At 44.0% G+C, this 25,337-nt stretch overlaps 1 protein-coding gene across 4 annotated transcripts in view; it reads left to right on the top strand.

The window, feature by feature from the left end:
• The first annotated feature begins 4,798 nt into the window (after positions 1-4,798).
• Positions 4,799-25,337, top strand: part of NFX1 (nuclear transcription factor, X-box binding 1) — a 36,526-nt gene continuing 15,987 nt past the window's right edge. Inside the window, exons 1-13 of one of the 4 annotated variants that reach the window (XR_014529598.1) lie at positions 4,799-5,171; positions 6,725-7,705; positions 10,300-10,461; positions 10,708-10,785; positions 14,696-14,801; positions 15,768-15,839; positions 18,595-18,734; positions 19,816-19,897; positions 19,990-20,207; positions 21,073-21,170; positions 23,310-23,340; positions 24,258-24,340; positions 24,858-24,966. Coding sequence is in view for 3 of the 4 variants with exons in the window: in XM_083519088.1 (XP_083375214.1) it covers positions 5,144-5,171; positions 6,725-7,705; positions 10,300-10,461; positions 10,708-10,785; positions 14,696-14,801; positions 15,768-15,839; positions 18,595-18,734; positions 19,816-19,897; positions 19,990-20,207; positions 21,073-21,170; positions 23,310-23,340; positions 24,258-24,340; positions 24,858-24,966 (2,188 nt within the window). In the remaining variant the exon portion in view is untranslated. Of the gene's footprint in view, positions 5,172-5,344; positions 5,934-6,724; positions 7,706-10,299; positions 10,462-10,707; positions 10,786-14,695; positions 14,802-15,767; positions 15,840-18,594; positions 18,735-19,815; positions 19,898-19,989; positions 20,208-21,072; positions 21,171-23,309; positions 23,341-24,257; positions 24,341-24,857; positions 24,967-25,337 lie in introns of those variants that run through there. The other 3 variants (XM_083519088.1, XM_083519087.1, XM_083519089.1) reach the window with 3 other exon arrangements.

The following is a 25,337-nucleotide window of genomic DNA, read 5'->3' on the forward strand; positions in this document are numbered from 1 at the left end:
GTGTTAGTGAGCCTCTTTTAGACCTATGGCCAGATTCATACCTTGCCAACTTTCTGGGGGCCGCATTTGGGCGGTAGGTGGAGCCAGAGGCAAAACAAAAAAACCCACAGGGTAAAAGTGGATTCCAACATGAACAAAATAAAAATATTGTACAAAATTGTATGGATCTTACATATATATTTATATATTTTACATTCAGTTCCCCCTTATTCTTTGGAGGAATTGTATAGAGAATAAGTGAAAGATATACGAGATGTAAAATTTTATGTCTAGCCCCTATGACTGACAGATGTCAGATGACATCAAGTGATTGGCAGATGAGAGGACTTTGCCGGAAACGGCTTTGTGGACCATTTGAAGGGGCCTGGCAGGCCTGATGGCTGGAGATTCCCTATCACTGTACTAAGGGAAACTGTTCTGCTGAATTGAAATACTTTCTTTTTTATTGTTTCCTTCCATTACAAATGGCTATCCTCTTGGAACTGAATTCACCCTTAGCCCTGTTTCATACTAATAGCCAGTACACAGAGCTAATAATTGCATGAATTCCACACAGCCATCATGCATGGTGAGCAGTTCTCACACAGTGTGACCACTGTGTGGAGCTCTTACCACACAGAAGGGTTTTTAATCAAGGGAACAGGGTAAAAAAGCGATTTTCTGCTATGTTCCCTTACTCTTCTTTAACTGAATGAAAAAGGTGCTGATTTTCTCACATGGCCAGTCTGCTACCCCTATGAAATAAGGAGGCTCTCTTAAACAGCCAGGCCACAATCCAGCTAAATTATTATTATTTTATAAAGTTAGTGGTGTGTCTAAGGGTTCAGTCCTGTTTTTCCTGTCACCTAGGAATAACTCCTGGTGAATTCAGTGGTGCTTACTTCTGACACATAGAATTGTTATTGACCCTTTGTAAGTTTATCTAAATGCTTTAAATAAGCAATTATAATGTACAGCCACATTAAATCTCTGACAGCCACAATACTTTAGTTGTGATGCACCTGCTCTATTGGTTTCACTGCAGGAATTAATGTTCCACAGCAATATGTATCAATATATGATTGTTTCAATTAATAAATGAAATTCTTCATAGTGTTTTCTAGTAGGCCATACATGCCAGGTGGGAAAGTTAAGCAGGAAAATGAAGGAAGACTTGGTCTTTCTACAACTCTCAGAGGTTCAAGGCGGGGTAGCTTGTGAGAAAGTCTTATCAGTTGTGGCCCCAACAATGCTTGGATCAGTCAGGGCAGCCACTTGCACTCTGGACCCTTGCACCTCCTGGCTGATAAAAACTAACAGGGAGGGGACAGCTTGCTGGGCCATGGAGGTGCCTTGCAAGAGGGCTTGGTCCCTTGCCAGCTTGAAGTGGGCAGTGGTAAAAACATTCCTCAATAAAACCCTCAATAAAATCTAAATAACTGCTGGCCAGTTGCCAATCACCCCTTCTTGGGCAAAACTATTCAGCAGGTAGTCGCAGACCAGATCAAGGGGGTCTTGGAGAAAATTGATTTTCTAGGTTCATTTCAATTGGAGTTTAGGCCCAGTTTTGACACAGAAACTGCGTTGGTCGCCCTGTTGAAGAAGAAGAAGAGTTTGGATTTGATATCCTACCCAAAGGAGTCTCAAAGCGGCTAACATTCTCCTTTCCCTTCCTCCCCCACAACAAACACTCTGTGAGGTGAGTGGGGCTGAGAGACTTAAAAGAAGTGTGACTGGCCCAAGGTCACCCAGCAGCTGCATGTGGAGGAGCGGAGACGCGAACCTGGTTCACCAGATTACGAGTCCACTGCTCTTAACCACTACACCACACGGGCTCAGTGTTGGGAGAGAGGCGAGGAAATATGTCCTTGTTAATTCTCCTTGATCTCACAGTGACTTTCAATACCATCAACCATGGTATCCTTTTGGAGTGGCTGTCTTAGTTGGGGGTTGGCGTCACTGCTTTGAGGTGGTTTTGGCCCACTTGGATGGTCATTTCCAGAGGATGACACTTGGAGAGTGCTCTCTGGCTCTGTGGAGCCTTCATTGTGGGTTTCGTTTTATCCCCCATGCTGTTTAACATCTACCTGCAACCGCTGAGTGGGGTCATCCAGAGTTTTGAAGTACATGGTCAGCAATATGCTGATGATACACAGCTCTTCTCCTTTGCATTTGCAGGTGTGGCAGCAGATGTGCTGGACTGTTGTCTTGCGTTGATAAGGTACTGGATGAGAGCCAATAAACAAGCTCAAGACAGAGGCACTGTTAGTTGGTAGTTCCCTGGACCAGATTGCTGGGAAGCTGCCTGCTCTTGGTGGGATTACACTGCTTCTGAAGAAGTGGGTACGCAGCCTGGGGGTCCTTCAGGGTCCGTTGCTGTCGCCTGACGCTCAGTTTGCTTCAATGGCGCTGAGTGCCATCAGCTTTGGCTGCATCCCTATCAGGGCAGGGATTGCCTAACTTCTGCCGTCCATGCCCTGGTAACATCCAGATTAGATTCCTGCAATATGTTATCTGTAGGGCTGCCTTTGAAGATGTTTCGAAAACTTAAGCTGGTGCAGAATTCAGCAAACAGGTTGAGCATATAACATTGTGTGCTGGCCTGACTGCACTGGCTGCCAGTTAGTTTCTGGGCCCAATTCAAAGTCCTGGTTTGGACCTATAAAGTCTTAATCAGTTCAGGACCACAATATTTCAAGGACCATCTCTCCCCATATGAATCTACCCAGACCCTGCGATCATCACCTGAGGCCCTATTTTGTGTGCCTGAGGTCCGGATGGTGGAACATGAGAATGGCCCTTTGCTGTGGACTGCTTCATTGTCGTGACCTCCATCTTGTCTGGATTCAATTTGAGTTTGTTCATACTCGTAAGCTTTCATTGTCTTCTTCTGGTGAAAATGTATTGACATCCTGGTACAATTAGGAGGAGGGAAACTGTTAGTGCCATCTTTGCAGCAATCTGCTCCTAATTCTGTAGACAGAATACGGAAGTTGTCTTGGCTGAATACATCTCCTGATATGTTGTTATTAAAACACAGACCTTAGTATTTGGGAGGCCAGAGATTTTTCACTCAAAACAAAAGATTTTGTGTGGGTGAATGTAGTGTGCAGCTTTTAGAGAGAAGGGTTTTTACTTGAATAGTTGATTACTGCTCACACTGCCACAGACTTTGGTAATATGAAGCCCTGAGTGAGGGCAAAATTTTGTTCCCCCTAATATTTCTTCTTTTCACAACAATTCCTTTTGGTACTGTTGCTTTTTTGTGGATACTCTCAGTAGAGACCCATATAAATATAAGGCTTTTATTATTATTCTTATTTTGCAATCCCTTGACTTGGGACCCTGTGCAGGGGAACTGCCCACACCACAGTAAATTTGACACGGTTGAATTCAGTGGAGCTTACTCCCAGGCAAGTGGGTATACGACTGCAGTCTTCAGTTGTTGGTGTGATATGACAACTGGGGAGCCAAATACTGGATCCAAATTTGTACAGGCTGAGAGATAACACTCTTCCTCATTACTTCAACATATCTTAAGACTCCTGAATCCTAGGGCTAAATGCTGTGGACAGCTGCATGAAAGTAAAATGACCAACAGGTGGCAAATCTTCCATTTCCAAGAGAAGGAGCAGAAGGGGAAGAATTGATACAACATATAAATCGTAACGGTCCTGGCATTATAAATACATTCCACCTTCGCTCAGACATAGCTGACATTAAACCTTTTGTCCTTAGGACGAATGGCATGATAAAAGCTGAACGGCCTCCTCTCCAATATACTCAAGATGAAATTACAAAATAAAACAAATAAATAATGAGGCGTGGGGAAAGCCAGGCAAAAACTTTCCTCTGTAACCAGGCCTTTGGCCTTTTAACTATCAGTGTCTTTTTAGAAGTGGGTGCGATATTTTTAATGTGTGTTTTCTCTTTCCTCTTCCTTTTAACAGATCTGTGCGGGATTTGTTGTCTGTTTGCTTAGCTGTAGATCGCTTTGGGTTATCCTGGGCAAGATAAAGCGACTGACAAATTTAATAAAGAAATAATTTTCGAAAGTGTCTCTGGCACCATGTGATTGCAGCTTGTTGATCAATGAAGACAGTGCTTTTTTTTCTAAAAATATGTTTAGGGGTACTCTCATTTTGACTCAAGAAAATCACCATTTTAAAGTTCAAATTGGGAAAAATAAATACAGCAAATGGACAAATGGACAAAGTTTCACAAAATGTTTAGGGGTATGCGTCCCCCTGCGTCCGCCCAGAAAAAAAGCACTGGAGACATACCGTACATCTTTACCTTGACCTTTAAAAACCAAAGACCTGATCTTACTATCCTGTAATGTGTTGTATGGAATTATTGTTTTGGAGGATTGTTCTATGTTGTGGTTTCATATGACTCGGGGACCTTTTTTTTTATTTAATGAAAGGCAGGCAAGAAATGACAACTGCCATGACTTTTGTTTGCTTTCAGACCTGAATACCAGCTACTTAAAAGAATGTGTGTGTGTATTTTTAAGAGCATAATATATTTTGGTTGTCCCAACTTCACAGACGAAGGAGGGAGTAAGTTCTCCTGAGGAGCACCCATCATTGCACTGAAATGCTCCCTCTTTTCTGAGGGAGACTATATTAAATACATACTGGTGCCCAGTGCTTTTTTTTTTAAAGGATACTCTAATTTTCTTACTCATATTGAAACACTGCCCCTCAATGAGGCCAAACTTAGATTCACAAAATGTTTAGGGGTATGCGTGTCCCCCCCGCGTCCCCTCAGAGGAAAAAGCACTGCTGGTACCTATAATTGATTTGTATTCTTTCTACGTGGGTAATATTCAGGGAGGAAAAGTCGGCAGCCGACTTGGATTTTGGGCGCAGGAGCCTCAGCAGGGCCTGCGCTTTCCCGTCAGCGCTGTCCTGACGCGGCCTCCTCCCGCCTGGGCCGGCCTGCATCAGGTAGTTGTGGCAAGAGGAAGAAGAAAAAGAAGAAGGGGGCGCCATCGCCCGTGGGGCGGCGCCAGGCGGAGGCAGTGGGCGGTCGGTCGGAGCGCGGCGCCTGCGCGCCTTCTTCCACAGCGGGGCAAGCGGGAGCTCCTCGGGGCAGCGTCGCGGAAGGGAGAGCGCGGAGTTGTGTGAGGGGCTGCTTTGGCCGGCGTGGCGCGGGCGGCATGGCGGAGGCGGCGTTGCCAAGCTCAGGTAAGGAATGGCTAGAGCGGGCGGGCGGGAGGCCGAAGCCGCCGCCGCTGCCGCCGCCGGGCCTGGATGGTGGTGGTGGTGGGAATGAAAAAATGCGAGCCTCGTGTGTGACAGGACCCGACTTGGGAGGCCGGAGGGGTGGGGAAAGGGGGGCGAAGGCGCCGCCTCGCTTCCCGCTCCTGAGGGGAACTCGTCGCCTCCACCCGGGTTAGCCCCTCCGCCGGGCACAAGGCCTCGGACGGGAAAGGTCGGAAAGGGCGAGTTTTCGCCTTGCTTCCGTGAGTGCAACCGGAGAGGAGCGGCGGCGGCGTGTGTGCGGGCCGGGGGGGGGGTTATACAGGCGGCAGTAGCATCGGTTGCATAAACGCGCTGCTCGTGCTACTTGTACGCCGGGCTCTGCGAGCAGCTTGGAGGGAGGGCGCACCATCCGTGATTCCAATGCGCGAGGCGGCGAGCCTGGAAGAAGTCTGCAATATTGCATGGTGGTGGTGGTGACGGTCCTCATTCCTCAGCTTTCGCCGCCGCCGCCGCTGCTGCTGCAGTGCATCTCGCATCAACAGATGTCGTGACGCTCATGCAAAAAGCACGGATAGGAGCATCCACACAGCTGCAGGAGCCCCTCGGTGCAGGGAAACTCCGGAGCTCGGGAAAGGGCTCCGTTGAAATGCCCCATGCGGGGTCAGATCATCCCGAAATACCGTGAAGCCGAATATGATTGTGTTTGCAATGCAGCACTGAGACGTTGATTCTTTTGGCTTGCCAGTATGTACTGCGGGGATGCAGTTTTGGGCGGGGGGGGGGGGCAGCGGCAGAATTTAATTTTAGCAGAAGGGCTGTTGCGATAGTTGTTTCTCTCTCTCCCCCTTCTCCCCTCTCCCCCCCCCCGCCGTCCACTTTTGTAGCTGACCTTTACGGTAAGGTTATTTGAAATAGGCATCTTATAGAACGTAATTTGTTTGCAAAATGTTATTTCCTGAGTAGGGTACGGAGATGAGCTGCCGAATTTTTTTTTATTGCTGAAGCAAATAAATTCCTATCTGTAATAGTAACAGCAAGATGTGTGTTGAGACTCTTGGTTGCTGCACAACAAGCAGTATAAGTCATGCACACCAAAGGATATTTGCTTATAAAATGTAGCTGATAAATTATTATTATTATTATTTATTGAATTTATATACAGCCCTGTAACTGGGGGTCTCAGGGCGATTCATATAAAATACCCTGACAATATATAGAATGTCATAATGGTATACTTCATGAGAAAAGCACATATACCTCAGTGCTTGTAGTTATTTGGCTTTGGCTTAATACTGCAATCAATCAGTTAATTGTGATAAATGTAGTACTGTGGTCTTGATCTTTTTACCAAAGAAACAAAATGAAACAAAAACATGCCAGTGTGTCCTGCATTGTTTCCCAGCAATTTCTCCCCCAAAACCTGAAAGGTACCCAAAAGAGGCTACAGTATTTTGACATCACTTGGCCAGTTAGTTCATTCTGGGTTTTGCTGAACAGCAAAATGCTTTTTTTCAATATATATTCCTTTTTCCTAGGTGTGTTAAATCCAGATGCAACTGACTTCATTCCAAGAGACAGGCAAACTTTCACTCTGAACTGGAACAGTCAATCCAGATTGGACTCAAATCGGGGCAGAAATGCTATACCACCTTCTGCTCACAGTAAATATGAAAATTCTCCTGTAGATCAGCATACTTTTTATAGTCTAGAGAGTCAGCATAGAAGCCAACCAGATTCTTCATTGTTCCACAGTATGGGTAAAACAAAGGGCCGCAACTTACAGAGTCAGCGATGGCTGAGATCAAGGAATGATAGAACACATGGCAAAAATCAGGCAAAGCAGACAAATGCAGGGAATTCAGAAGATCCTCAATGTTTAGATAGCAGATTGATTCCAGGACGAAGGATGAATCCAAGAGAATACAGTGATTTTTCTTCAGACAGTGAAAAGGAGGCTGCTACTGCAGATAATAGAGGAGCAAAGCCAAAGAAGACATATTTGATGCATTCACGTGGAAGAGGATTGAAGGAAAAGGAGAAGCATCCTCCTGAAAGGGATAAAAGAGTAGTTTCTAAATGGAGGGACAAGCCCTTTGAAAATATACCAGCAATAGATCTTACACAGTCGGACTCTTCTGACGCATCACTTGGAAAAGCAATATCTGATGGCTTTTCTGACAATAGCATTGCCCGGAGAAAGTACCCCTTTGCAAACAGATATTTTAGGGAGCCTATGTGGAATAAAGAGACTGGCAAAAGGCAAGATACATCTAGGAGCAAACATGTAAAACATGTTAAGAATGCGTCCCTTCCGCATCCTCCCAAAGAACGCACCAGTGAGAAGAGAGAATCTGTGCTGCGTGAAAGGGGTTCAAACTTAGTGAGTGTGGCACAGGCACAGCCAGTACAGGAATCAGGTACACGTGATGGGAGAAAACCTGTCCTTCAAGATGGATATAAAAGTAGGCGCTGGAAAAAGCAAAATGATGCACCAAAGAGCAAGGAAACTCATACAGGTAAATTTCTCCATTCTTAATCCATTTGAGGACCTGAAAGTCCAGTTGTGTGCTTTCCTTTAGCTTTTACAAAAGTGGTTTTCCTTGGTGCTCTGCTTTGTTATTCAAAATGCTAGAAGCTGGCTGTATGGATGAGTGCTCTGGATGTATATGTAGGAAACATCTGAGAAAAAATAAGTTAGGGTACATGCCTTATGATTGCAATGTTGGAACAGGGCAAAAAAAATGAATGTCAGAAAGATGGGTGGATATAGTGTTTACAATGGGAAGGCCTTAATTGTTTCTGGCCTTTGAAACTTTGTTGTTGTTGTTTGAACTTTTCAGAGATAGGAAACTTGTGGATCTCCAGATGTTGGTTTTATGCTGATTTCACGCTTATTTGTGTGCTGGTGCAGCTGCTGAGTCAATTGCTTACAGTACTTGTTATTTATTTGCAGTTGATTGTATATATTCCTAGGTTTTCAGTTGTGAACTTGATTAATTGTGTGGTATATAATTGCACCAGGCAAGCTTTTAATTTCCTGGGTTTAGAATAGGGTGTGATATCTAAATAGTGATCCTAATTGATCTCCAAATGATATATTGGTGATTTTGAGGAACGCTATGGAAGTTTCCCTGGAACCACCTCAGGAGTTCCTCAGAGGAGAAAGACCAACAATGTCTGATTTCGCAGTCCTAGCCCCATGCACCTGGCATTCAGTAGGGCTTACATCTAAGTAGACATGGTTAGGATTGTGCTGTGAGAAGCTTTTCTGAAACGTAGCTTCCTCATCATAACAATTATTTGTGCACTATCAAACCACCAGGGTGTTTTGGTGCACATGTGGCAAAGTGGTGAGGCTTACCATGGATGAACTAGAATTTGCCTCAGATTAACTGCAGCTGTACAGTGGTACCTTGGGTTAAGTACTTAATTCGTTCCGGAGGTCCGTTCTTAACCTGAAACTGTGCTTAACCTGAAGCACCACTTTAGCTAATGGGGCCTCCTGCCGCCGCCGCACCGCCAGAGCACGATTTCTGTTCTCATCCTGAAGCAAAGTTCTTAACCCAAGGTACTATTTCTGGGTTAGCGGAGTCTGTAACCTGAAGCTTATGTAACCCGAGGTACCACTGTAGTTGAGTCAGTGTGTGAAGTGTTCCTTAAAGATAGAACACGTTTAAGCACTAAGGTTATAAATGACATGCTCTGTTTGTAACAAACAAATAATGTCCTGAAGTTCAACATCATGTTGCTTGGAAAGGTGTGCCAGTAGTACTGTAATGTCAGCAACGCTTGCTGTGCAAAGTCTCTCATCTTGGTAGTACTGCTGAGCAGACTGGTGTTTTGGAGTTGCCTGCTGTTTCATGGCAATTACAGCCACTCTGCATTTGAAAGTCGTACCTACAGAGAATCAGGACACCTGCTGCACTGATGAGATAGTGTTGATATTTAGATGAAAAGATATTCAGTGCTTGAGGGAGCATCACCTTGCCTATTGGCAATATGGCACTTTTTGCTTCTCGTAATGTACCGTATTTTGCACTCTATAGGACATACTTTTTCCCCTCCAAAAATTGAGGGGAAATGTGTGTGCGTCCTATGGAGTGAATGCAGGCTCCTTGGCTTCAGCGATAGCAACGCTAAGCCTCCGAAGCGCAGAGGGAGCCCTCCCTCCGCGCTCCAGGGGCTTCGCGTTGCTTTCGCTGAAGCCTGGAGAGCGAGAGGCGTTGGTGCGCACCGACCCCTCTCGCTCTCCAGGCTTCAGGGATAGCCGCGCACAGACCCTCCGGCAGGGAGAGGCTGCATGGGGCTATGGCTTCCTTAGCCCTGTGCAGCCCCTCCCAGCAGGGAGAGGTTGCGTGGGGCTAAAGAGGAAGCCAAACCAGTGAGCGGGATCCATCCTGCTCACTGCCTTGGCTTGTGCTATAGACCCCGCAACCCCTCTGTAAAGGAGAGGTTGTGCAGCCTGTACGCTGCTCTTTGGGGCTGGGGGGGGAGAAGTTTTTTTTTCCTTGATCCCCCCCCCTAAAAACTAGGTGCGCCCTATGGTCCGGTTCGCCCTATGGAGCGAAAAATACGGTAACTCGGTGATCGGGGTTGGAGAGGAGCATCTACAGTCAGCGTGTATATCTGAACTCTACCACCACAAAATATTTGTTCATTTTGCTGCTCTTTGCCTGTAGCGTATAAAATTTATTCCTTGGAGACCTATCAGCAACTGTCATGGACTGGTTGGACGCAGAGGAATGGTGGGAGGAACCAGCTGGGGAATCACCAAGGGAAGAAGGCTGAGAGCACGGGGATTGGTGGGGGGATGACAATGAGTGGTCCGAGGGACAAGATGGGAGAGGAGCTGTTGGAGACCTTTGTTCATCAAATGGCTGGAATGGCTAGTGAAGGTGTTTGATGTTAAATACAGGTATGGGCCTTGGGTAGGGTGGGGAGATGGTTATGCAAGATAAGATTCAAAAATAAAGGAATATGTCCTGAAATACCATTCACAAATTGGTAACCGAAGGCAAAAGCATATGCTGCTGTACATTTGTTTAGTATGCCACAGGACTTATTTGTTGTTGGAATAATGTTTGTATATGTCCTAAAATATCTTCCTTAGGGTCTCTGATAGAGCAGCTTACCTCAGAAAAATATGAATGTATGGTATGTTGTGATGTGATCCGTGTGGTGGCCCCAGTGTGGAGCTGTCAGAATTGCTATCATGTGTTCCACTTGAGCTGCATTAAGAAGTGGGCAAGATCACCAGCAGCACAGACTGAAGGTCAGTATTTCCTCCAACTTGCTAAATGTATTGATAAGACCCCCTGTGCTTAACTGCTTTTGGATAGTTGTACATAATCTTGTGTGACAGCCTCAATTAACTTTATGTAAAACAAGTTTATTGAAGTACTGTATTATATAAGACTTTTTTCAAGCAATGGTTTTTCCTATATTTTATTACTTCAGGTGATCAAATACATCCTGAAATTGATTGAGAATTATAAAGCCTCCCTCATTTTTTTTGCAGATGGTAATAGTGGCTGGCGGTGCCCTGCTTGTCAAAATGTTTCATCCCAAGTTCCTAATATTTACACCTGTTTCTGTGGTAAGTGTCTTTCAGAGTCAGGAATATTGAATGTTTTTTAAAGTTTCATCATTCTGATATGGGTTCGTTTTGATTTCATTTTTCCAGCTTGGCATAACGAACCTTCCAGTGCATTTGTAACTCAATATGGCTATTGTTTTCATTTTGTTTTTCAACAGTAAACATAATCTATTATACTCCACTTACTTCCCATCCCATGTTATTCAGAAGCCCCTCTTCTCTGAAGTGGCTTTTCAGAAGGCAGGTAGTTGCACAAAAGAGAAGGACACTTCCTTAAGTTAACTAATATTTTTAATGTTAGGGTTGTTTGTTTGTTTGTTTACTGTTTTCACCTAAAAAACTAGAAAGGATGGAATTTACACTAGGGGATTTGCCCAACGTATTACATGCCTTGAGAAAAGCAATACTGAAGAGTAGCATATAAATTTAATATACAGTATATATTTGAACATTTTAAATATATACATACATAAATATACACGCCCCCATACATACTGACACAAGCACACATTTCATTTGCTTGTCTTCATAAAGATCTTTAAGAAATACCGTTTGCACCTTGTGGTATGGATGCTGCCATCTTGTCTGCTGCTGAACAGTTTGCTGTCACTATGGAAACATTCAGCTCCATCTTTTAAAGCATAGACTGAATCACATACGTTAAAAATTATAATAGGATGTGAATGATGATTGTTTCCAGTTCTTTTAATAGCTGGCAGGTGTGTTGAATGAGCCTGTAGTGGGGAGAGGGGTGAGGGGATGAAGTTGTAGGGCTAAAGTTGCAAGGAGCATGGAAACCTTAATTGTATTTGTAGGTACATGAAATGAAGTTCTGTGCATACTTCTTGAATGGATATAATACGTATTATGCACAAACACACATATATACATAGACAAAGAATGGATTAGAGACAGAAGAGAAGGGTGATGTTTGCTGGAAGAATTTCGTCATATTGTCCTCATGTAAGTTTAAAAACCTGTTGTAAAATGTAAAAGAGGATTGAATTAAAAAAAACTTCATTAAGAGTAATCACAAAAAAGGAAATCTTTTAAAGCTTTAATATAGTTCTGTCTTTGATTCTCTTACGCACAGCAACCCAGGTCATGTGGGCGGGGAGGGGGGGTTGCAGTGATTTTTAGGAAGTCATTAGTCTGCACCAGGCGTCCTACTGGGAAGACCCAGTTTTCTGAGTGCATGTTCTGGAAGTTGGGCAATAGGGGCAGTACAGGATTCCTTTTGGTGTACCGACCTCCCCGCTGCACCAAGGATTCCCTGTCCGAGCTGCTTCAGGTCGTGGCGGATGTTCTCCTGGAGACACCTAGTTTGGTTGTCCTAGGGGATTTTAACATCCACGCCGACACGACCTTACAAGGGGCCGCTCGGGACTTCGTGGAAAGCATGGCCTCCATGGGGCTGTCCCTGAATAAGTTGGGCCCAACTCATAGTCATGGACATGCCTTAGACCTGGTATTCACCTCTAGCGACGTGGGTGATCTGACACTAAGTAAAAATGAAACCAAAGAAGTGCCATGGTCAGATCACTTCCTGGTGCAACTGGACTTCTCCGCGACCCTTCCCCTCTGCAGGGAGGTGGGACCAATTCGGATGGTCCGCCCCCGCCACTTAATGGATCCAAATGGTTTCCAGAGAGTGGTAGGGGATGCTTTATCCCATGTTGATGGCCTTTCAGCTGATTCCCTGGTGGCCCGCTGGAATGCGGAGTTAACCAGGGCTATCGACTATCTGGCTCCGAAGCGCCCTCTCCGATTGCATGGAGCCCGGACAGCCCCGTGGTTTTCTTCGGAGCTGAGGGCGATGAAACAATCGCTGAGACGGCTAGAGCGTCGGTGGCAGAAAACTCACTCCGAATCTGACCGGACACAGGTTAGAGCTCAACGTCGAGCCTACCAAGTGGCGATAGCGACGGCGAAGAAGACTTTCTTCACCGCCTCTATTGCATCTGCAGAAAATAGTAGCAGGAGACTCTTTCAGGTGGTCCGCAATTTAACGGAACCACCTTTACCATCGGGGCCTTGTAAAGACCCCAAGATCTCCTGCAACGATTTTGCAAAGTTTTTTGCAGATAAAATCACTCATATTCGGAAGGAGCTAGACACCACCGTGGGAGCAGGGCTGGGGCGGGAGAGTGCTAGAGCCCTGTCTGGTCAAGTTGCATGGAATCAATTTCAATCCGTTACCCCCGAGGATGTGGACAGGCTGCTTGGACGAGTGAAACCAACCACCTGTCTCCTTGATCCTTGCCCATCCTGGCTTATAAAAGCTAGCCGGGAAGGGCTGGGCGATGGGCTCTGCGGGGTGGTGAATGCTTCCCTCTGTGAGGGAACATTCCCAGATCCGCTGAAAGAGGCGGTCATTAAACCGCTTCTTAAAAAACCATCTTTAGACCCGGCCAGTATGGCCAACTATCGCCCAGTCTCAAATCTTCCATTCTTGGGCAAGGTGATTGAGCGTGTGGTTGCTGAACAACTCCAGGCACGCCTGGAGGATGCGGACCATTTGGATCCCTTCCAATCAGGGTTCAGGCCTCATCATGGGACTGAAACTGCCTTGGTCGCACTGGTTGATGATCTCCGGCGAGCTAGGGACAAAGGTGAGAGTTGTTTCCTAGTTCTGCTGGATCTCTCAGCGGCCTTTGATACAATCGACCATAACATCCTTCTGGACCGTCTAGAGGGGTTGGGAGCTGGGGGCACTGTTATACAGTGGTTCCGCTCCTTCCTCCTGGGCCGTGTTCAGAAAGTGGTGGTGAGGGATGAGTGTTCAGACCCTTGGGCCCTCACTTGTGGGGTGCCTCAGGGTTCCGTCCTCTCCCCCATGCTTTTTAACATCTATATGAAGCCGCTGGGAGAGATCATCAGGGGGTTTGGACTGGGTGTCCATCAATATGCAGATGATACCCAGCTCTACCTTTCTTTCAAATCAGAACCAGTGAAGGCGGTGAAGGTCCTGTGTGAGTGCCTGGAGGCGGTTGGAGGATGGATGGCGGCTAATGGATTGAAGTTGAATCCTGACAAGACAGAAGTACTGTTTTTGGGGGACAGGGGGCGGGCTGGTGTGGAGGACTCCCTGGTCCTGAATGGGGTAACTGTGCCCCTGAAGGACCAGGTGCGTAGCCTGGGAGTCATTTTGGACTCACAGCTGTCCATGGAGGCACAGGTCAATTCTGTATCCAGGGCAGCTGTCTACCAACTCCACCTGGTACGCAGGCTGAGACCCTACCTGCCCGCTGACTGTCTGGCCAGAGTGGTGCATGCTCTAGTTATCTCCCGCTTGGACTACTGCAATGCGCTCTACGTGGGGCTACCTTTGAAGGTGACTCGGAAACTACAACTAATCCAGAATGCGGCAGCTAGACTGGTGACTGGGGGCGGCCGCCGAGACCACATAACACCGGTCTTGAAAGACCTACATTGGCTCCCAGTACGTTTCCGAGCACAATTCAAAGTGTTGGTGTTGACCTTTAAAGCCCTAAACGGCTTCGGCCCAGTATACCTGAAGGAGCGTCTCCACCCCCATCGTTCTGCCCGGACACTGAGATCCAGCGCCGAGGGCCTTCTGGCGGTTCCCTCATTGCGAGAAGCGAAGCTACAGGGAACCAGGCAGAGGGCCTTTTCGGTGGTGGCGCCCGCCCTGTGGAATGCCCTCCCATCGGATGTCAAGGTGATGGACAAATACCTGACATTCAGAAAACATCTTAAGGCGGCCCTATTCAGGGAAGCTTTTAATGTATGATATTTTAATGTTTTTGGTTTCTGTGGAAGCCGCCCAGAGTGGCTGGGGAAACCCAGCCAGATGGGCGGGGTACAAATAATAAATTATTATTATTATTATTATTATTTGATTGATTTTAAAAATGAACATTTTCTGTATTGGTTTTTTTTTCTATAGGTAGGGTAAAAAATCCTGAATGGAATCGAAATGAAATTCCACATAGCTGTGGAGAACTCTGTAGAAAGAAAAGATCAGCTCAAGATTGTCCACATTTATGTAATATGTAAGTATTTTTTCAATATTCCCAGCGCATTAGATTATATGCCTTAACTCTTGAAAGATAAGCAGGGCTTTTTGCTTTTGTTCTGCAAAAGCATGTGGTGGGTAGAACAGTCCTAACCCTTGATCCACTGCACTGAAGAAAGCTAGGATGCAGCTGACTGTCCAGGTGCCACTGTGAAGGTCTTTGCTGCACTGGCCAAAATGGTGGGCAGAAGCTATCACTGGTGGCATCCCCACTAGTGGTAGCTAGTATCAACTCCCCAAAATGGAGCTTCAGGGTCAGCGGATGAGGAGAACACAGAGCTTGACTGGCCAAGAATCCACCGGGTGCTAAGCTGGTCCAGCTACTGCTAATGGGCCCAACCTGGGCCTCTTGGCTATACCAGCCTGGAGCTTGTGCAGTGAAAAAGAACAACTTCACTGGCCTCCCCGTTTGCCTGCCTAGCCAGTGTGAACGGCAGCATTTTGGACACAGCAGTGGTTCTGCTGAGATCGTAAGCAGGGCTTGCTGAGATGGTGCAAACGTTTATGGTGGGGTTCACTTAGTTGCATGTTAGAGATAAGCAGCTGTAGGGTCATATATTTCCTTCCCATCCAGCCGCTTCCTTTTAGGGTGTGAAATCCTTTTGCCCTTTCCCTGTTAACTTTCACCATGGGTGAGTGTTAAATGAAAATTGACATTAACTAGAATATCAAATGATTGTGCTCTAAAATAAATAACTGCTCCTGATATTCTAAAGACAGCTGGGGATTTGTTCCTCATCATTATATCTTAACTAGGCTTCTGTGTTGTGTTAGGCATGGTAGTATTGTGTCCAACACTGCAATTATTAAATTACGTTCCGTGTAGTAAAGTTCTGATGATGCCTTAACTTCAGCGTGCAAGGATAACTGCTGACTTTTGTGAATCAGATTGAAATGAAAATGTTACAAAACTTAAATTCTGTTGAATACTTCCATTTTTCAGACTCTGCCATCCAGGACCTTGCCCATCATGTCCTGCTTTTATGACCAAAAAATGTGAATGTGGACGCACAAGGTGAGATCATACTTAGACTTTATTGCAAAAAGCTTAAGATTTATTTGCGGCCTGTCACAGAATAATAATTTAGTATTTTTTTTTGTAATGTCTCCGAAGAATCTGAAAAATTAAAAATAATACAGTATTTATTTAAAATAATATTTTTAAATGGTCCATATAATTAGGAAATTGGCTGGCTACCATTTTAATGGCATGTATCTCCTCGTATACATGCTTCTTCCATGTGTAGATGCCTGTGTAGTTGGATTGTCTACTGCAGTGCCCTCCTCTGGCTAGTGGCCAGTGTTTTTAATGGCAATCATTCTTTTTACCAAAATTTGAAAATATGGAAGGGTGCTGTTAGGGAAGAAAAACAAAATTACTTGAGAAGGAAAGCATGACATAGAAACTAATATTATATGAAGCTTCAATGGGATATTGCAATAAGCAAATTTTTCTGTACGTGATCTCTCTATGTACAGTGACAAGCTCTTACAGGCTGTACAGCAAAATGCATCAGAAATAGATGCCACCCTCTCTGCTGTGATTGCCTAGCAATTGCCTGCTGTCTTTATGATGTACACCACAAATAACTCTTCCTATTGTGACTAATCGTGCCCCTGCTGTGTGAGATTCCTGTCAAGTAAGAATTTCCAGACAATTCATAGATAATTTTGATACATCTGAAATAAATGGAACGTGATTTATGGGCTGGCCCTCGAGTTTTCTTTGTTCATTGCTGCTGCTAATGTAAAAATGAAGTTGCCAATATTTGGTGCTATTGTTCTTAAGGTGTTTTTTTCTCAGGTTGTCCCACGAATTAAAACTAAGAAAAATAGTAAAAGGTAAATATAGTAAGGCCCACTAAGCTCAGGTTTTCAGTTTTGTGTTGCTTCTGTGTGTATCATAGTATGCTATATAATCATTTTGTGTATGATTACAATTTAGAGTTGTAGATTAGATTGTCCTGTTGAAATTGCATTAAACCCTCACCCCCCATTTCCTTTTTAGTCTTAATTTCCCTTCACTTTGAAAATAGTCTTATCTGGATAGACTCTTGTTTGGTTATATGGAAAAGGGCATGCACAATGGTACTTGAATTATAAATCAGCATGGATACTGAGAGCAGCCTTAAAGAAGAAAAAGATAAACTAAAACAATGCCAGGTCAATTTCCCCCTGCAGCATCAGAAACAGGGTGTTTGGGGTGGGGATGAGAGAGCCACCAGTACTTTATGTAGGGCTCTCCTGGCTGGAGGACACAGCCCTGCCAAAATGCTCTGACCTTTGAGATGAGTTCTCTGCAGTGCCACTATCTCCCCAGGTACACAGAAACCAAATACTGCAAAATGAGGTCAGGGCCAGATGTATAGCTATTTCAGAATGCTCCAGCTAGCAGACCTGCCTTGGACTGATGGGAATCGCAGCCCCCATCACTGAGAGACAGGGATGCCTGCCCTGCCTCTTGAGCTAGTGGTAAAGTCTGTTGAGGAGACACTTTGCTCATGAGCAAGAAGACTGTAATTGCCAGTCTTGCTTTCTCATCACAGTAAACCATGGCTGATTCCTCCAGTGCAGCCAGTATGTGAGTAATTGCGAATTAGCTGCAAATTGGCATATGAAAAAAATGGTTTGAAGTTGGCTTGGAAAACATGGTTTAAATTTTAACATATGTACTGGGCAAAACACTCCAGTTTTTCTACTTGCAAGATGGCAAGCTGAAATCTCATTGGTATATTCCTGTAGCACCCTCTGGAGGGCAGGCTTAGAAGAGTAAGCTAAAAACATAGGTTCCATTACAGCCTGGTTCACACATCATGCTAAGCCAAACTTGGGCTAAATGAGAATGTGTTAGGGGCTTGGAGAGGAACTCAAAGCTACTTTGACCCCAAATCTCTGGCCAGTGCTGGCTGGTGCTGGTGGGCACTGGAGTTCAATAACATCTGGAGGGCAACATATTCCTCATTTGGAGTTAAATAAATAACTTCTAAGCTAGATAACTCATCTGCTTTACCATTCTAAGAGGTTTTCTTATTGTCCACCCCAACCACCATGATTTGTATGGATTTCATGTACACAATTCTTTTGTGTCAGGTTTGCAAACTACCTTCTCAGATTGAGCTGACTCCCTTGGTTATAGGTACAAATGAATTAACAGAAATGCTACATTATCTCCTTTTGTTTGCATAAAAGCCATTTGAACTACTTCACAGATGACAAATAGAACCAAATGGAAATGGTCCCCCCCCCCAAGTATTTTCTCTTAGATAGCATATGCCCAATTGTGTGAGCAGATGAACGCTTTTTTAGACACACAGAACTCAGACTAATTGTATCAAATTTGCATTTGAGAAAGGGTGCATGGGCATTTTATTTGAGACAAAATAACTGCCACTTTAAAGTTACATTTTGGTGTAACCTGCTGTGTGCTGCTACAACTGTATAATTGCAAAGAATAGTTTTGCATTTTCAAATGGTGCAAAAGTATATGCTTTAAGACACGCTGGTACTGCGGGTGCTGGAAGCATTTTTCCTGTTTAAATAAAGATCTCTGTGGTTTTCACTATTATGGAATTATTCTCCCTTTAATTTAGCAAAACCCTCAATGGAGCATATATTAAAGCCTAAAGGGACTTGCCTGTTAATATTAACAGCTCCTTTACTAAATATATGTAGTCACATTCAGAGGGAATGTGGGTGATAGCCTAAACTATAAACACAGTATTCTAATCTTGCCAGCTGCAACTGATGACTGACTGAGTTTTCTTCTACAGCCATTCAGTTCGCTGTGGGCATTCTACTGCAATTCAGTGTACTAATATATGTGGGAATGTTTTGAATTGTGGTACACATAGCTGTGCCCAGATATGCCATTCAGGAAAATGCCAGCCGTGTGAATTGACTGTAAAACAAGGTGAGTGGTGTGTGTGTGTGTGTGTGTGTGTGTAAAATTAAATTTCTAATAAAATAGTACTAAAACTTCCAGGAGTTGTTGATTATGTAGGACCAACATGCTTCAGAATTCTGTTAGGCTTTCCTGAACCTTTTCATGGATTGACATGAAGAAATAGAAGAGCTACTGAAGTACAGTAACAAAACGATGTAGCAGCAACAGGGCTGGAGACACCATTGTTCCATCAAGAAAACAGAACATAGCTAGGGAATTGGGAGTATTATCAGAAGAATAGTGTTCTCCCTCTCCCATTCTCCTTTAGTTTAAGTTAGTGATGAAGACTAAAAAGAGCAGCTGGTCACTAAAATGACTCAAAACATGTTTTTCTCCTCTGAAGTTAAATGTCCAGTCACTTATGAGCTGCATGCAGTTCATAAGGTTGCTATTTTTCTTCTTCTTTTAAGGCTACAGTATTTGTACACACTCCTAGTGGTTCAACTTAGTAACTTTAAATCACACTCTTAGAATCATAGAATCATAGAGTTGGAAGAGACCACAAGGGCCATCAAGTCCAACCCCCTGCCAAGCAGGAAACACTCTTACATGAGAAGGATGAAACAATCCACTCATACACTGTGCAATTTCTTACGGTTCCAATTGGGGATGGCGTTTTAATTGTGCCGATTTCTGGTGTGGCTGCAGAAACTGGTAACTCGTAACTGCTGCCCCCCACATTGCTTTTGCTGCATTAACAGCACTGAAGTGACCTCCCCAGGGCACAAGCCTGGGCAAGTGTGTATGGAAGTCCTGGGCTGCCAGACAAGACACCCCCCCCCCCCAGCCTTGCTGATGTGCTCCAAAGGAAAGTAGAACAGTACGTTTGGCACCAGCTTGGCTGCAGGAGTTGCGAGAAGGAGGCGTACAAGGTGCCATCCAACCGTCTTAGGGACTCCACTCTGGATTGGTGTAGGACTTACTCCTTTTGTGGGGTGGGTCAATCCAATTGATCTGGCTAATCTTTATTTTGGCTCATGTGTTGTCCTTTCACTTTATGAAAACCCTTTCTGTTTCTCTTTCTCCCCAAATGCTTTTTTCTGTACAGTGTGTTACTGTGGGAGCACCTCTCGAGAAGTGTTGTGTGGGACAAGTGAGGATCATTTCTCTTGTCTGAGAACTTGCGGCAAGTAAGTTCTGCTTAGAACCTGAGCTCAGTTTTGTCAACGTTTGTGGATTAACGTAGCCTTACGTGGGATAAATTGTATTTCTTTAATTTCAGAAAACTATCCTGTGGAATGCACAACTGTGCACAAGTATGCCATCCCCAGTCTTGCCAGCCTTGTCCACGGCTGCCACAAATAGTGCACTGTTGCCCTTGTGGGCAAACGCCCCTTAATAAATTATTAGAGCTGGGGTGCACAGAACGTAAACTCTGCACAGATCCCATCCCATCGTGCGGAAGAACATGTGGAAAACCTCTGCCTTGTAGTAGCTTTGGTAATTAGAATGTTGCTTGCTTGTCTATGTAACATTCATTTGTGTTGAATTTTATTGCCACTTCCAGAACGATTAAAAAAAAGGTGAAATAAAAGTGCATTTCTATGGTGGCAGTTCAAGTTGATAGAAGAAGCCTATATAGATAAGAAACTTTTCTTGGGGGAGGAAGACGGAAAAGAGGTTGTAAGCTGCTCTCTGTTTTACCAAATGGTTGTACTTTTGCGCAGCCTCTCACCTCCAGCCACCCAGGATAAAAAGGATCTAACTGCTGTAAGAAAGGCAGTTTTTCCAAGCTGGTGAATCTTGCACAAGAGCAAATGAACGGAGCACCATACCTTCGTAATGTATAGACCTAGTGTGATGTAATGCATAGAACACCAGACTTGGGCTAGGAACGCCTGTTTTCAAATACTTGCGTGACTGAGCTTGGGTCAGCCATTATCTGTCAGTCTACCTCACAGGACCTAGTGAATGATATAGTCACAATAAAGTTAAAAGTTTCAAAATTTGTTGCAAAAGCGGTAGCATGGACAACTAGTGTTATTGTTTACTGTGTAAGGAATGGAATCTGTGATTGCTTATTTTGCTCAGGGAATACATAGTTACTCTGGGTTGTATCCAAATTAGCATTACCATGCCCCATCAATGCAGTAATACCAGGCTGTGCCACAATACTTTCCGCCCACCCTCCTCCTCCAGCAGGCCTCTAAATCTGTTCTATGGATTTGCCCAACCCTCTGGAGCAGATTTGGTAAGGGTGTGTAGGGTGAGGAAGGGGAATCCCATTTGCTGACAGGACACGTTAATTAAATACAACCCAGTGTATTAAAGTTTCAGTTGACCATATTCTCTTAATTATGCATAGATGCTGTTCATACATGCGAAAACCTCTGCCATGAAGGAGAATGTGGACCGTGTTCTCGCACATCAAAGATTTCCTGCAGATGTGCCTTAAAAACAAAGGTAATTCCTAAAAATAATAAAGAATGAATATTGAAAGTAAAACAGTCTTGTGGCACTTGAAAGACTAAAGCATATTATATCTACATTTTATGTTTGCATGGTTATCTTCTAATCTGAGCTTGCAAAACTGTGTTTCCGTTTCTGTCCCATGTGATGTGTTTTTTCCTATATAAAGATATTTGTGCCACAATTATTGAAGGTTCATTTATTTTTGGCAGTGTTATATAGCATTTTAACGAAAGTATTCAAATATTTTTAAAATAGATGTGCTATAATGCTTACCCATGGGCTATTTGGCTTCCCTCCCCTCTTGTTTTGGAAATGTGATGGTGTAAGACTCCCCAAGTGTAGTATTGATGAGGTGAATTGGGCTTGAACCAATGAATTCCAGATCTCTCGATTCCTGCAGCTTACCCTAAAATTGGGCGATTTTTAAGGATCAGCACCCTAATGCCATAAGCTTTTCAGTATTTAATATCTTGATACTTGATGTGGAGAAAGAGGAGAGAGAGAACTTTTTCCCCCTTCTCTTGTAACACTGGAACCCAGTGTCATCCAATAAAGCTGACCAGTAAGAGATTGTTGTTGTTTAGTCATTTAGTCGTCACTGTCGGAGGAAGAGGGGGGCGAGGGGATTGCACCGCCCCTGTAGGCGGCGCGCCCCGCCCCCCAGAATGCGCAGCAGCCCTGCCCCCACCTGCTCTGCGCCCCCGGTGTCAGAGCATGAAGCTCTGCCACCGTTAGTCGTGTCCGACTCTTCATGACTCCATGGACCAGAGCACACCAGGCACTCCTGTCTTCCACCGCCTCCCGCAGCTTGGTCAAACTCATATTCGTAGCTTCGAGAATACTGTCTAACCATCTCATCCTCTGCCGTCCCCTTCTCCTTGTGCCCTCAGTCTTTCCCAACATCAGGGTCTTTTCCAGGGAGTCTTCTCTTCTCATGAGGTGGCCCAAGTATTGGAGCCTCAGCTTCAGGATCTGTCCTCCCAGTGAGCACTAGATCATACTCTCCAGTGAGAGATTATGGATGGACAAAAGGAAGTGTTTCTCACACTGCCTAGCTAAACAATGGAATTTGCTTCCATAGGACATGATGATGCCACCAATTTAAGACAATTTTAAAAGTGGATCATTCAGATTTGTGGAGGATAAGGCTATCAGTGACTCTGGTCATAATGGCTATATGCTACGTCCAGGATCAGAGGGGCCAGGCCTCTGAACACCAGCTGCTGGGAGCACAAGTAGGGAGAGTGTTGTTGCATTCCTGTCCTGTTTGTGAGCTTCTCATAGGCACTTTGTTGTCCTCTGTAGAAAACAGGATGCTAGACTAGTAGCAGGGCTCTCTATACAGTGGTACCTCGGGTTACATACGCTTCGGGTTACAGACGCTTCAGGTTACAGACGCTTCAGGTTACAGACTCCGCTAACCCAGAAATAGTACCTCGGGTTAAGAACTTTGCTTCAGGATGAGAACAGAAATCGTGCTCCAGCGGCACAGCAGCAGCAGGAGGCCCCATTAGCTAAAGTGGTGCTTCAGGTTAAGAAAAGTTTCGTGTTAAGAATGGACCTCCGGAACAAATTAAGTACCTAATCCGAGGTGCCACTGTACTGGGGTTTTGGATTTCAAATCAGCTTCCAATAACCTGTCCCCTGTATAGTGCAGCAAATGTACTTTATGGTAGTGTTGATTTCAAAGGGGAGTTTTGCAGTCGCTAATGCACCCACACAGAGTAGATCTCTTTTTTAATTTTTTTATAAACTAACCCATGAGACTGATATTTTCAGTCCTTCAGGAGGCTGCCTCTAGACACTTTTACATATTTGAAATTCTGCTTGTTGATTGTGAAATACATGCTACTATCCTGAATTGTTGTCCCCTCCTGTTGGTTGTAAGGTGACTGCTTTTGTGTGCTTCTGGAATAATTCAGCCTTCACACAGTTCACTGGATTCATCCATCACAGCCAGACTTTTCACTTTTCATATGCTGAAAATCTAGGTGCAGTGAGAACATGTGGCACAGAGAATTTTTGCAATGGTTAAGATGCAATATTAGCTGTTGCAATGTGTTTTTCTTTAATGTCAGTCTGATGGTAGAAATAATGTGGCTATAATCCAATCAATTTTCTTTTCTTTAGGAAGTTCCCTGTGCCTCACTCAAAAATCAAGGTAACAAACACATTTATGGCTGTTATATGCTGGTACCCTTGTGAAATAGCACTACGTGTGCCATGTAAACACAGTGGTTGCAACTCACAAAGTTAGTTCGGCACACTTGGCTGAGGCTTTCAGTTACTGACTATTGAAAGAGAAGGAGACGCCTTGCAGACCTTTGCCCGTTACAGCCAATTCTGGGAGCCCCATGTGTATGAAGAAACGTTAATGATGGCTGCTTGTTGTCTGGCTCCTTGACACCTCAGAAAGCATAAGCATTTCCTGAAATGTCATTGAAAGCACATAAGCAAAATTCTTGCATATATGCCCACATATGTATACAGTGGTACCTTGGTTTGCAATCGCTTTGGATTAAAACCGTTTTGGATTACAACCATGTCAAACTCGGAAGATAAGTGAATTTTCGCATAACAAGCAGGCAGATAACAGAACCTGTCTGTGTATATATATTAAATATGCAAATATTCCTCAAGGTTTGCCTGCAATTGATATACTGCTTCTTACACAAGTAATCATTAACTCCCACATGGCTTTGGCGTTCCATACTTGTCATTCACTGAAGCCAGATAAGCCAAATTAAGTTTTAGGCCTCTTGGTTGAAATGTTTAGTAACTTCTAAATAGGTCTTCTGCTAAATGCAAAAGCAATTTTGTTTTGTGAGTTATGGTATTTGCTTTTCCAGTTACTTTTTATAGGTTGATACAATTCTTAAAATTGTAGCTTAATGTTTCCTGTAAGCTGCCTTGGAAGGGTCCTGAAAGGCAGGATACTAATAAGATTTGCCTGCGTTCTTTATATGGGTCTTGCAAGGGCTAATGTCTTATCGCAGTTAATGCAACATGGAGGCTAAGGGTAGGTGCAGTAATTTTCAATGAATAGCAATCATGTAAATGGTATTTTCTCATTTGTAGTTGAAGTTGTGTTCTTATGTGACAAGAGATGCAACAAGAAGCTGTCATGTGGACGACACAAGTGTAATGAGATTTGCTGTGTGGTGAGTTCATAAATATAATGAAATATTTTTTTCCAGCAGAAAAAGAAATTGTTTTTTTCCTTTTATTAGTTGTTTGAACTCTTAATTAACATTTAGAAGGCTGGCTAATAATAGCTATAAGCAATCATCCTGGTTTTGATCTTTAAAAAAATTTGCTTGAAGCCATTTTGATTACTCTTCGTTAGAGGCTGAAGCAAGGAACAGGTTGATGTGAAACTTTGTGGGTTTTTTAAATTAATGTTCATTCAGAAAAGGAAAAATACATATTCCCATATTCTTAGTTTATTTCTTTATACATAATTTCTATAACGACTTCCCATCACCCCATTGTGGATCCTAAATGCTTTAACGTGTCGCACTCTTCTTTATCAGTCCAAATCATTTAGAAGAAAAACCAAGTATTAAGCATAAATTATTAATTTGATATAAAGGAAAGAGGGGGCGCAAGTTTCATTTTTCACATCACACATAAAACGACAGAACTTACAACCCACCCACCACGTTTTTTCTTTTGCAGGACAAAGAACACAAGTGCTCTTTGATTTGTGGAAGGAAACTCAATTGTGGCATCCATAGATGTGAAGAACCTTGCCATCGTGGCAATTGTCAGAAGTGCTGGCAGACTAGTGAGTGCACATCAGAATTATATTCTCAGAATACAGTGGTACCTCGGGTTAAGTACTTAATTCGTTCTGGAGGTCCGTTCTTAACCTGAAACTGTTCTTAACCTGAAGCACCACTTTAGCTAATGGGGCCTCCTGCTGCTGCCGCGCCACCAGAGCCCGATTTCTGTTCTTATCCTGAAGCAAAGTTCTTAACCTGAAGCACTATTTCTGGGTTAGCAGAGTCTGTAACCTGAAGCGTATGTAACCTGAAACGTATGTAACCCGAGGTACCACTGTACTAGTTTTGAAATACATAGTCAATTCGCTTCACTCAAGTTGTTTAAAATTAATTAGTTTGTTTAAAATTATGAGTACAATCCCAATCCTCGATC

The sequence above is a fragment of the Podarcis liolepis genome (assembly GCF_965112155.1).
Source record: "Podarcis liolepis genome assembly, chromosome: 8".
In the NCBI taxonomy this organism is placed as follows: Eukaryota; Metazoa; Chordata; class Lepidosauria; order Squamata; family Lacertidae; genus Podarcis; species Podarcis liolepis.